This window comes from Phasianus colchicus, chromosome Z (genome assembly GCF_987193195.1).
Source record: "Phasianus colchicus chromosome Z, bPhaCol1.hap1.1, whole genome shotgun sequence".
NCBI lineage: Eukaryota > Metazoa > Chordata > Aves > Galliformes > Phasianidae > Phasianus > Phasianus colchicus.
In genome coordinates this window covers 72399904-72413072 of record NC_143476.1, presented here as the reverse complement: position 1 = coordinate 72413072, position 13169 = coordinate 72399904, and the positions used below count along the sequence as shown (strand labels likewise).

At 33.8% G+C, this 13169-nt stretch overlaps 1 protein-coding gene across 3 annotated transcripts in view; it reads left to right on the top strand.

Annotated features, from left to right (window-relative positions):
* IPO11 (importin 11) overlaps positions 1-13169 on the top strand; it is a 73836-nt gene that overhangs the window by 24166 nt on the left and 36501 nt on the right. For all 3 annotated transcript variants that reach the window (XM_031608228.2, XM_090130827.1, XM_031608229.2), the window contains exons 13-22: positions 70-222; positions 515-558; positions 1391-1481; positions 2915-2962; positions 3421-3526; positions 6755-6881; positions 7965-7998; positions 8189-8229; positions 9447-9563; positions 11523-11636. In XM_031608228.2, the coding sequence (XP_031464088.1) occupies positions 70-222; positions 515-558; positions 1391-1481; positions 2915-2962; positions 3421-3526; positions 6755-6881; positions 7965-7998; positions 8189-8229; positions 9447-9563; positions 11523-11636 (875 nt within the window). The remainder of the gene's footprint in view (positions 1-69; positions 223-514; positions 559-1390; positions 1482-2914; positions 2963-3420; positions 3527-6754; positions 6882-7964; positions 7999-8188; positions 8230-9446; positions 9564-11522; positions 11637-13169) is intronic.

Here is a 13169-nt window from a genome sequence, read left to right as displayed (position 1 = left end):
TTCTTCCTTGTACTATTTGATCAGTAAGCCATTTAATTGTAATCTGGAGTTTTATACATTTCATTTCAGATAGCAGTCCTGAAACTCTTGAAGCACATAAGATAAAGACAGCGTTTTTCACATATCCAACACTAATGGAGATATGTAGGAGACTAGTCACTCACTATTTTCTGCTGACAGAGGAAGAATTAACGATGTGGGAAGAAGACCCAGAAGGCTTCAGTAAGAAACATGTTGTGTAGTAGGCTGTAGTTTATTTGGATACTGGTGTAAGAGTTTCATATGCACATTGCCTCTAGAAATTACCTCCTACAATATTTGCTAGGTTTTTTGTTTGTTTGTTTTTCTTTTTGATGTCTTACATAGACATATGCTTCATCCATAATGTTTCCATAATGTGAGATTTCTCAGTTGTCCGTGACATGTTAAACATTTGCATATCTAAATTCTAAACTGTAATTGAGCCGCAATTTAATTGAAGTAACGCTTTCTTCTTTTCTTTGTGAAATAATAGCTGTGGAAGAGACAGGAGGAGATTCTTGGAAGTACAGTCTGAGAGTGAGTATTTCAATTTGAAATAAAACATTCGACATCTATGAGTGCACTTTTACCTAAGAGAGATTATACTTGGTGGACAGATAAGCTCATACTTTTTAAAAAATTAAGTAATTAAAATTTCATTTGAAATAGCATAAATTAACTTCATATGTTTACCAGTATTGGAACGTTCTAAAATGTACTGGAAACTATGCATTTTTTTCCCATTTTTGAGGATGGAATTTGCTTCAGCATTTGCATACTATGTGTTGGTTACTAAGTCCAGTAGAAGTTTTCTCTTCTTTAAACTGGCTTTGTCAGATGTGATGAATGAAGAATGTTTCAGATGCATGTCTACCTTTTAGTTCAGACCCTAGTGTGCTTTTGGAGTGAATCTCTCTGTTATCTATGCTATGCTTTGTTTTGCAAAGAGAACTCATCTTATTTGCTGGGTTACTTTCAGATTAAAACTAGAAAAAACAACCCTGCACATCCAGTGTCTTCCAAAATGCAAGTATGCAATCATATCAATTGATTGGATTAATTAAAAAAAAAAAAAAGAGAAAAAAAAGAAAATCTGAAATATCTACAGTTGCTGGCTTCTCAATTCTTGCTGTTTCACTTCACCGATCCACTCTTGTACGACAGAGCTTGCTAACATAGACACTTTCATCAAAATTCTTAGATTCTGTGTAATCCGAAATGGTATTGCATATAAAACTGATTTTCCTGAAGTATGTTACATTTTAAATTATGACCTTTGGTGTAAGATATTTGGCATGTATGAAATTTAGCCTAAAATACATTTTAATTGCCTTATTTGATTCTGAAACAGATTCTTTCAATTTTTCAGCCATGTACGGAAGTTCTTTTTATTGATATTTTCCACGAATATAATCAGACTCTTACTCCTGTACTTTTAGAAATGGTTCACAGTCTGCAAGGTAAGTTGTTTAAAACATACAGGAACAAAAAATGTAGCATTCTTTGCCTTTTATAAACAGTTTATGAACTGAAATTTCTGTGAAATGTGAAACAATTTTACTTTCTGATATCTGATGTGGTGAGTGAATGTGAGTGCATTCATGTGGTATTTTTGAAAGCATGTTAGTATATTAAGACTGCTAAACTTGGTGTAAGGAAAATGCAATGTGTGTATAGGTAGAGGTAATTCTAGATGGCTAACAAAATTTGGAGCATTTCTATTTTTGTGAGCTTTCAGACTTTCTTGAGAATGATCGATCAACAAGTTTAATAAAGTCTAAGTTGTTTTTAACAGGAAACTTCAATCTTGCAGGGCTTTATGTTAATTCGTGTTTATGTTAGTTCTGCCATGTTTATGCAGAAGTTAGGGAAAAATAAACCTTTTAAAATGAAAGCTCAAATTATATTTGTTTTTAGAGAGTAAAGAGTACTTTCTAGTTTGAAGAATTTACTCTAAAAGCTTAACCTTTTTTGTACAAAATCTGAAGTCTTCATATGCTGAGAAATGATTCAGGTTGTTTTTTTTTTGTTTGTTTGTTTTTTATAATACCATTTGTAGTCCATTTATAGGCCATGGAAGATTATAAGTCATAACTATCACTTTTTCTCCAATCATTTTGAGCTAGGTTTTGTAAGGTTGCATTGTACTTTATTTACTACATTGTTTTGAATTTGAACTTTACAGAGTGGATTAGTACCTACTCTGAAATAGAAACTACACTCAAAAAATAAGAATTTCTGACTTCACATTCATAATCTCTTCTTATGTATTTTATGTCTATAAGTTGCTGGATGAGTTGCTGTGCTGGAAATGCTATAAGGCTCTTTACAAAAGTTAATTTGTTTCCCATGAATTAAAGATACTGCTTTTATGCTAAGAAATGTACTCATGCTTGCATTTCTTGCTCCTGTTGCCCCTAGTAGTATTTCCCGGATATTTTTTATTTGAGACTTAAAGTACTAAGTGGTATTTAGAATATGTTAATTCTCAAGACTTTGGAAAATGTTTACTTATGTTTACTTTACTAAGCACATGTCCTCACGTGTATTAGTATTTGGAAGCTGAGTCTAGGTAGTGACAGCTGGCAGTAGTACCACATAGTAGACACAGTCTTCTGTTGTTTGTGGATTTTGAGTCTGCTCATTAAAATACGACCTTCTGACTTTTTGTTGCTATTAAAATTGCTCTGAGAAAATGAGTCAGAAGTACAGTATGAAAACAGATTTTATTTCAGTACATTTTCTGAAAAAGATGTCAAAACTGAAATACTGAATTGTAACTAAAAATAGTGAAGGTATCTTGATTTACAGCATGTTTAGTTCAATTATAAACTCTTAAACAAACAGTTTTCTGGCATTATTTTAGTTATACCTTTAACTATTTGTCTTGTAGGAACTACCAACTTGGAAGATACCAGTGCTATACTGATTAAAGATGCTGGTAAATTAAATTTTGCTTTACCTTTGAAGAAACAGAGCTGCTATTGTGTATGTGCTTGACTTCTTAAAGATGATATGAAGATCTATTCATATAATAGAAGCACTTATATGAGTTATATGAATTGCAACAGGTTCATGAAGATAGTCTAACTATTTTAGAAATGAAAGTATTTTATGTCAAAAGAATTGTCTGAGGGCTGTAACAGAACCATTCATAATAGAATGAATTCTTCATTGTCCATACAGCTTTTAACTGCTTTCAGCAGTCTGTAAGTTTTCTTCTGTCATAACTTTTGCTAAAATGTTCTTGATAGCGTTTTTGTGAGTATATTCATTAGTTTTTATTTTCTTTTTTTCAGTCAGGTTATCTTTTTTTTTTTAATTAAATTTGCCTCATTATTTATAATGACAGATGAAACATTTGAGCAAACAATAAGCATAACTATTGATTTTCTCCAGTGTATAATGCAGTTGGACTGGCTGCTTATGAACTGTTTGATAGTGTGGATTTCGATCAGTGGTTTAAAAATCAACTGCTAGCAGAACTTCAGGTTTCTCATAACAGGTAAATATTTTGGACTGTTATATATTCCTCATTTAAACATGAATTCTTGATACAAATCTGTAAGATGCAGTGTCTCATTATTGTAGACCTGAAAAATGATCAGTATTGAAACGTACCCGTTGAATGACCAGAGTATGAAATATGAACAGATAAACAGCTGCTGATGTGATTATGAAGCTTGCCTGTTGTTAATAATATTTAAGCTGTTATCAGGTCCACTTTCCATGTTCTATTAAGATATTATAAGCCTTCCACTTTCAGCTATTTAACTTGATTAAGCTTTCTCAGGACAATCAGATTTGCTTATTTAAAAAGTACTTACTTAGGCCTCCTGAGTTCCCATAGCCTTTTAAGGAGCCAAGTCTCACTGAAGTCTGTGGAAGTGATTTTTCTGTGAATATCTTAGCTAAGGTACTGATTTGATCTGTTGTTGCTTTCTGTTCTCTTCAAGCATAAGCCAACTGTAGCACTCTTCGGTTCATTCTGCCAGAAATAAAGTAGGGAAGTGACGGCACATTTGTGTTGGACAAGTGTGCATAATTAAAGCTGATTCTGTGTAAAGAGTATTTTATAGACCATTTACATTTTATAGACCATTTATTTGGTAGGGGTTTTGCTTCCTACCAAATTCCTCTTCAACTGGATGACTTTAGTGTGAGTACCTCTTTCCTTTAGAATTTATTTTATGGTATTTTGAAAGATAGTTTTTGGGATCTCAGAGCAGAGATAGAAAGACATCACTGTCTGTCTTAACAACTGTTTTGAAGAACAGTGTTCCTCCCTGTTCCTCAAGCTGTCATCTTTCTGCCAGGTAGGACACTAAATGCTATTACTTGTGGTCTTATCAGGTGGGTTCCAAATCACCCTTTGACTCTGATTAATTAGGTTTCATTTTTCTCATTAGTCATTGAAAGTGACCCTAACGTCCTTTGAAAACCTTTCTATTTTTCTTCTGTATTTGAAAATTCAGATAACTGTTAAGTCTGGTAAAATGAAATATTGAACTAATTTATATGCTAATGCCTATAGGAGCTACTATAAATTTTAAGTCATTTCCTGCAAGGAATAAGAGTTACTAGTTGGCTTTTTTTTTATTTTTAAATGGCAGTTTTAAGCATATTCTTGGCAAACACAGATGAATTGCATGTGCAGTGAGAGATGCTCCTAAACTCAAGAAAATTAAAATACTTGCCATTACAGTACATTTTTTTTCTAATTACTTACATTTGGCTGTATAAACTTGATTTCGAGTTGTAGAATAATTACCACAGTTGTTTACTCAGTGTCGCCTAGTATTTTTCTTTTTTTCTCAGTAGTCTTAATAAAACAGGATTGCAGCTTCATTCTGCTGCCCACCAGTGGTCAAGTGCTATAGTGCTTGGCTAAATGTCAGAAGAACAGAAGATTCAGATAATGTACAGATGCTTAATCCTTTGCTGCTGTGCTCTAACAGTGCTTATCTCTGAATAAAGCTGCCAATTGTATTTATAGCTCATGCTGGCTTTGGCATATTTATGGCATCTACCCACGTACCTCAGCATAAGTGAAAACTGGCAGGAATCCTTAATGGTTGATTTAGTTATATTTATAGTAGGAAAGACACCTCATCATACTGTTTGGGTGGCATTTGTGATAGCTCAGGATGAAATATCTATGGGGACAGGAGATTACAGTAGAGGTCAGTCTATAACTTTGAAGCCTTGCTTGCTTGAACAGCTTCTGCTGCCATTGTAACTGGAGACTACCAAGGCAGTTCTTACCTTAGGGTTGTGCAGCTGCTCAATGAATGCATGGTGAGAGCAGCACTGCTAAGGGCTGAGAAACACATGCAGTGTGTGCAGCGCAAAAATTTTTTGAACCCCAAGGAACCCCTTGTCACTGAATGTGACAAGGCACTGGAACAGGTTACCCATTGAGGTGGTTTATGCCCCGTCCCTGGAGACTTTCAAGGTGAGGCTGAATCAGACCCTGGGCAGCCTGATCAATCTGTGGTGTCCCTGATTGTTTCAGGGGAGTTGGACTAGATGGCCTTCAGTTGTCCCTTCCAACTTCAAGGATTTTGTGATTCTAAGATTCTAAGGTAATGAAAAAGGGTCATGTTAGAAGTGCTGCTTTAATGGCAACTTCAGGAATAGATGAGCAGTTCGGATAAAAGAGATTAGAGGGTATGATCTGCTCTTCCACAGATGGTCACATTTTATGCAACCATGATAATGACCAGCTAGGTTAAGTTTTGGAATGAAAACCTGGGTGCTGCTAGAAGTGACCAGATTTGCTGTGTTTTGTTTTCTTTGAATATCTCCAGTTATTGTGAGAGTGATAGTCGTATCAACTATGACCATAGCAGTCAGTTACTAAATCTTTTCCAATCTGAATTATTCTATGATTCTGCAAGGAGTGGGTGTATATGGAGAATGCAGATTAGAGGTATGGATTGTGCTCCAAGTATCACCGGAGTTGAGAACACTTGCTATTGGCAGACATCTATGTACTCTTGTCAAATGTCATTTAAAACTTCTCTTCAAATGATAGTGGTTTGAAAACAATCTAAGACTGTTTTCCAGAAAAAAAAATAATACTTTTTTCAACAATCTGAGTTTGATGATGCTCCATATCAGGCATGAGTATTCCAAGAATGGAGAAAGTTGTTTTGACACAGGTGCTTAAATAAACAGTAGGACAGGTGTCAGGAAGGTTCTGTCATCTGAAAGACATGCTTCAGTGGCATTTGGTAGGAAATTGTTCCTGCTTCATTGTTACTCAGTAAATCTCAAGCAAAAATAGAATGTTATTCCTCATTAGCTTTGTGTTCCAGTCTGATGAAGTGCTGCATATATGCTAGTTTGACAACTTCCATACTGTCTGAAGGTGTGCTTTGTCAATTATTTTATAGCTATGGGAATTTTTAATAAATTAGATTTATTCAATGTAAAGAAGCCTCAGTAGGTTGTTTAAATTGCTGTCTTGATGACTTATAAAGCCAGAGTTGTATAAAATGAAAAATACATTAAAGTAATGAGGCAAAATAGATTGTTACTTAAAATCCTTTGGTAGGATTTGTCTTGCCTAACTCTTTATGTCTGCAAGTTAAATATTGGTCTTAAAAAACTAAATCTTCTAATAATTGTCTTGGGGAAACTACTTATCAGATTTCTTCTTCAACAAATTATTTTAGAACAGCAAGTGTGAGTTAATGAGTACTTTTTTTTTTTCCCCTTCTACTTTGAGATATAAACCAATACGCCGACGAGTAATTTGGCTGATTGGACAGTGGATTTCAGTAAAATTCAAATCAGACTTGAGGCCTATGTTATATGAGGCAATTCGTAACTTGCTTCAAGACCAAGACTTAGTGGTAAGTGTAACTAAGTGATGTTTTCTGCTACACCTAACACTGGTGATATGTAAATTCCGTGCTTTTTGTAAAGGTTGTTAAAAACTCCATAACACTACCTTTCAAAGTCTATCGTGTTTTGTAGAAAATAGTATGTTGGGAAGTTCTGGGAGAGTCCACTTCTGGAATTATGGTAACAGTCATGAAATGTTAAGATGCTCGCTAGGTGATAAATGTGGGAAAATAGTTGTCAAAAGCAAATCTGTGCTGTTGTTTTTATTTTTTTTTTAAACAAACGTGTGAAGTATCTTGTGAGAAATTAACTTGCAGATACTTTGTGTAGATAAGAGTTGTTCTGTGATACTGTCGATGCAGAAATACAGTGCTTTTTAAGCATTGATGTAGCTGTTCTCTGCTGGCCAAATACAGGAAACAGCATTGATTGTTAAGCCAGATGAATAAAACTGGAGTTTCAAGCAGCAATTTCCGTTTACCATCATGTAAAGTTAAGTTGAGAATCTGCATTCCTATTTCTTTGTTTTAAACACAGCTAATGAAGACCAAAAATCCCACGAGAACAATCAAAAATGAAAAGCAGAGCTAGCTTGTTATTTAATTATTACTAGTTGGCAATCCAGCAGCTCTTTGATTCCATACAGCTTCAGCAGAACAGCATAGATTTCCTTGTAAGTATGTGACTTCAAAGCAGAGCTTCCCAGACACCCACCAAGAAAGAACATGCCACTTGTGGAATTTATCTATTTGCTTTTTGTGTGACAGCAAGACATGAGATAATCCCAAGTTAAATTCCTTCCCCTTTATATGAATTTTTGTCACATGCTAGATATTTTGTGTATTTTTTTCTTGACCTCTACGGTTCTGCTTGAGCAGTTTGTAGTATCTCTAGATGCTGCAAAATAAACTGTAGAGGACCCTAAAACAAAAACAAACAAATGTGTCAGAGTAAACTAAACAAATCTTTTACAGGACTGTAGAACAAGCACGACAACTGAGTTATCAAAACAACAGGTTTTCAGATACTATGCTGAGAATCAGAAAGTTTAATGGACGTAAGGCTGATGTGTCTTGACTTTTGTCTTTCAGGTCCGTATTGAAACAGCTACAACGCTGAAGTTAAATATCCTTTTATTAACAAAGATGCTGCTCAGACATTAACAGAGATATTCAGAGTTGCTGAAAAATAAGGAGTTTTAAACTTGCTGCAATTTTTTTTTTACTTTGTTACTGTCACATATCCATGAAATGCTTGCTTATTGGACTGTTGTATCTGTGTGTAATATGTATTACTTTCCTTAATGGCTATGTACCTGTAGATGACTTTGAATTCAGAACTGACCAATTCTTACCGGTAAGATCATTTATATGAATGTAATATCATGAGCTGGTAGATTTATGGTTGATGATCTCAGAGGTCCTTTCCAACCTTGGTGGATGTATGATTCCAACCTTGTATGATTTCTGGAGGAAAGCGGGAAAAACAATGTAATTTCCTGTTTCATTTGTGTGTATGTATTTGCATTTACTTGTACTTTGCATAGGGCAAAGCATGTAAAGATTCATACTGCTGCTCTTAATATTTTTAATGTGCAGTATTCAGTCAGACAATTCTGAACTTCTCTATTGTGTGATGATTAGAATCTCCTATTGTTTACTGATATATATATATATATGAGAGAGAGAGACATGTATGTGTGTGTGTGTATATATATATATATCAGTGTATATAAGTATGTATACATATATATATATATCGTGTTATCAGGTGCTAAAGTTTTTCATACTGAGTCAGTATGAATGCTGTCTTTAGTGAATACATCCCCTTTCCACTCTAACTTACTTTCAAGTATGTCTGTTTCAGACTGTACGTTCCAACTTGGTGTTGCACATCAATACTAAAGATAGATGTGTTGTTAAAATAGTACCTTAAAGTCACGGACTAGTTGTTCTCCTATTTTGGTGTTCATTACAGTGATTATTATGGCTGGCATTAAGTAAACAGTGAAATGCTAGCTATAAATACGGCAAAGATTTATTCTCATAATTTAAATTTAGCTTTGCATTCTCATTGCATTATGACTTATGTATTAATTGAAATTCTTTTGGGAAAAATCAACCAATTACAGGATTTAGAGTATAGATGTGCAAAACATATGAGATTTTAAGGTGTCTTTTTCAGTTCAAAATCTGAATTCTATCTGTTGACCCCCGAAACTGGATGACCATACCTTTGCTCTGATTGAAACTGTGTTTTTTCTGCTGAGATGGTCTTCAGCCTTATTTTATTTATGATGTTGTGGTTATACTTACTGATACACCAAAATGATGTATGTTCACAATGATTACATATTTGAACTGTTAAATAACAGTGTATCTGATTTCTTTATTTTCTTTAAACTGTGAATGTTAATTGTGCATTTTTGGAAAAAATAGCATTTTGCACACTTTATAATCGTCTTTCGTAGTTCATAAATGTCTTAGTGTTATAAGCACACTGAAATACTACCAATTCACATCATTAGTTGCATTTTTTATTATCTAATGCTTTATTATTTCTTTTTCTTATAGTATTTGGAATCCATGTTTACACTGCTCTTTCAACTTCTTCAGGAAGTAACAGAATGTGACACAAAAATGCATGTACTTCATGTTTTGTCTTGTGTGAATGAAAGAGTCAATGTACAGGTACTTTTTTTTCCAGACTTCAAACAGCATTAGCCTTGTACTAATACCACAGAGAACTTGTTTTAAAGTTTTCAGCTTGTACAAAATTAGTAGAAAAATATCACTGGTTACTAGACTGGTTTTAGTTATGGTAGATGCCTGTAATATTTATTTAGTCATCTTCTAATTTTTAGTTCCTTATCTTTTGTCTAATATTGCTTTTTTTTTTTTAGTTACTACTAATCTTTTAAAACTTTAATATTTATATTTGACATTGACTCACCTTTTGGAGTACAGAATGAATTCTACTGCTTATTATAATGTAATTCTTGCAATTTTGAAGAAGTTTATATTTCTATCCTAATCATGTAGTCTTATGTCTGATCTATAGTTTTATTGAACTTTGCATACTGGGAGACATTTTGGGGGACAGAAAGCTTTACATTCCCAGAGACAGTGTATTTCAATTTGTAATTTCTCATTGGTATGGATAAAGATGAGGATTGTAGGAGAAGCCATGACAAAAATGACACATTTCCTTGCCTTTGTACATAGTATGAGCCATAGGAGAAGTGGGAAAACCAAGTCTTTACAAGTCTAACGTTAATCTATTTGTCTTCTACAGTACTTAATTATAAATTAAGTTATCGTAGAGCAGAGCAGAAAAATTTCGGTTAGGACAAATATTTGGTCATTATGTAATCCCTGTTTGCTCACATCATGATTAATTGTCAGATTCTTCAGGACTGTTTCTAGCTGAATTCTGAAAATGTCCAAGAATGGCAATTCTGCAGTCATTGTTTTTGAAAGAAATACTGACATAACTGTGGAGAAGAGCTAGCGGGTGGCTGTTGTTTTAGAGGGAGAGGTGTTGGTGATTTCCTTTCATTTCTGTCTTTATTGCAGGGTAGATGTAGCACTCCAGTGATTCTGTGTTTCTCCCTGGAGCTGGCATTGATAATTAACTTAGTGAAGAAAAAATGAGTGGGAAGTGACTCATTTATTGTAATTTCCATCAAAAATTGTGTATAATTTCTTTCAAATATTTGTCTCAATTTTAACCTATATGGAATCATCTACAAAAAGAAAAAAAGAGCAAGAATAGACATACTTCTCACTGTTTTTGAAAAGCTTCTTGGATTTAAAATAAGTGATTTGGGGTGTATAGGATATAATTGTTTCTGTATTTAAGAATTCAGATACATGAAACAAGTTAAATTTACTTTTGCAGCTACTGTACTGAATATGAAATACTTTAATTATATCAGAACATGAAAATAGTTGTACGCATAATCTTTAGGAATCATAAAATGCTCAATTCAGAAAACAAAGAACAACACTGAAAACAAAACTCAAGTTATGAATTATTCTGTTTATAGATGTTGAGTGAATAGAAATACATTTAAAATGTATGATAGGTGACTTCATGGATATTTTGTGTGAAGCTCAGAGTATGTGGTTCTTTACTGAATTTCTTTTTTTTTTTTTTTTCAAGAACACAAGGATGGTGAATGTAATATTTTAGCAGTTTCAGATTAATGTCCTAGTGTGGACACCTAGTGTGTTCAAAAGTTTCTTGTACAGTGGCACTCCGCAACCACTTTTAGATCTAAAAGGATTGTTTTTCTTCCTGAGATTACTTCTGGTCGGTAACTGTATTGTGATAAAGATATATATCATAATGAAAACATCTTCAGTTATCAATTTAAGTAGTTTGTTTCCTGTTTTCTATATAAGCATTATAGTCATCAATAGTTTGCTATAGGTTGGATGCTGTATTTAAACCACTGTTCAGTCGGAAATCAGCTCAATTGCATAGAAAAGAATACAGTGTTTTAGGAAGAAGAAAGAGAAGTCTATTAAAGCAGTTGTATTTTTTACTATGACAAAAGTAGCTCTTAAATATCCCCAACATTGTTTCTGGTAAGTTAATGACCTTGTTTCACACATTAAGAAACACATTTGTGTGTTGAATTTCAGATACGACCGTACGTAGGATGTTTGGTTCAGTATTTACCTCTCCTTTGGAAGCAGAGTGAGGAGCACAATATGTTACGTTGTGCCATTCTAACTACCTTAATCCATCTTGTTCAGGTAAGGTGTCAAAAGCACACAAAAATTGCTTATGTCTCAGCAGTATTCCTGAAGGAGAGTTGCCTACGGTTTGTGTGTATCATGTTTTTTTACATATGTATTTATATAGATAAACATGTAATGTTTAGATATACTTTGGTTTTAAAGACTATTTCTAAATGCTGTTCATATTGCTGTTGTTCATAAATGCTGCATGTTATTTTCTTAAAATAAAAACATGGTGCTGTGATAATGGAGATAATCATGGTTAATGTTAAGCATTCAACTATTTTGCATCTTGAGGCTTGTTCAGGAAATGCAGTTCTGTAATCAACTTTGCTTGTGTTCAGGAGAACTGAAATTTTGATTTTTGTAATCGTATAATTGAACCTCTTTTATTGTCCATCAAACAGCTAGTTCTGTCTTCCTTTGTTTCCTGTAAGGCGTTAGGAGTGTCAGTCTCTTCTTAAACAGAGTATATGGTTCAGACTTGATTTTGTTGTGGAGGTACATCTCTTTTTCCCATTGTATTCCATTCAGCTCTTGGGGATTCAACATTTCTTTTTGCATACTTTATGCAGAAAATAAGCAGTTTCTAAATCACAGGTCAACAGATGAGTCGTGCAGATAGTGTGGCTTTTCAAAATGGGTTTTAATTCAGTTTATCATCAAATGTTTGTTTAAATTCTAACATTTTGTTTTAATGTCTTTCTGAGTTTCCTTTGGCATTAACTGATTATGGGTCAACTTGTATATTTAGCATTTTAACCCTTCTATTGCTGACTATTTGTTTTTACCATTGACTTTTTACTGTACAACCTCCATATATTTTTTTATTTTTATGTAGCATTTGGGAAAAAATACCTCATCTCTTCATAAATTTCCCAGCTTTTATGTTCTCTTTGCTTTGTGCTTGTGTTATATGGAATAGAGATAATAGCAGCTTCGAACCTCCTTTGTTGTATAGTAGATTCGTATTACATACAATTGTATTTCTGTTTTAGACTTTTTTTTCTTCTTTTGAGAATTCATCTATTCTCATAAGCTTCATTTTTGAGCATACTTGAATATTTCCTCTTTTTCAATATATTTTAAAATGCTATAGTCAGACCTATCAAAATGTCTTTCAGCAGGAACTACTATCACCTTGCCTTTGTTAACAAGTGCATCTAGATGCAATAATAAAAAAGTAATAATGCTGGGAAGTGAATATAGTGATTTTCAGACCATTTTTTTTTTCTCCTGCAGTTTTTTGACCATCTCTTTTTCAGCAAGTTGTATTAAACTTAATACTGCCAGAATATGTTGTTGCTACATAAGAACATTAAATTTCATAGAATCATAGAGTGACTTGGATCAGAAGGGCACTCAAGAATCATCAAGTTCCAGCAACCCCAGCACAGGCAGAGTTGCTAACTGCTAGATCAAGTACTAAATCAGGTTGCCCAGGATGCCTTCCATTGTGGCCCAGAACACCTCCAGGGACAGGACATCCCCACGCTCCTGGGCAACCTGTTCCAGCACCTCCAGTACCATAGTTTTACCTGTAGTTGT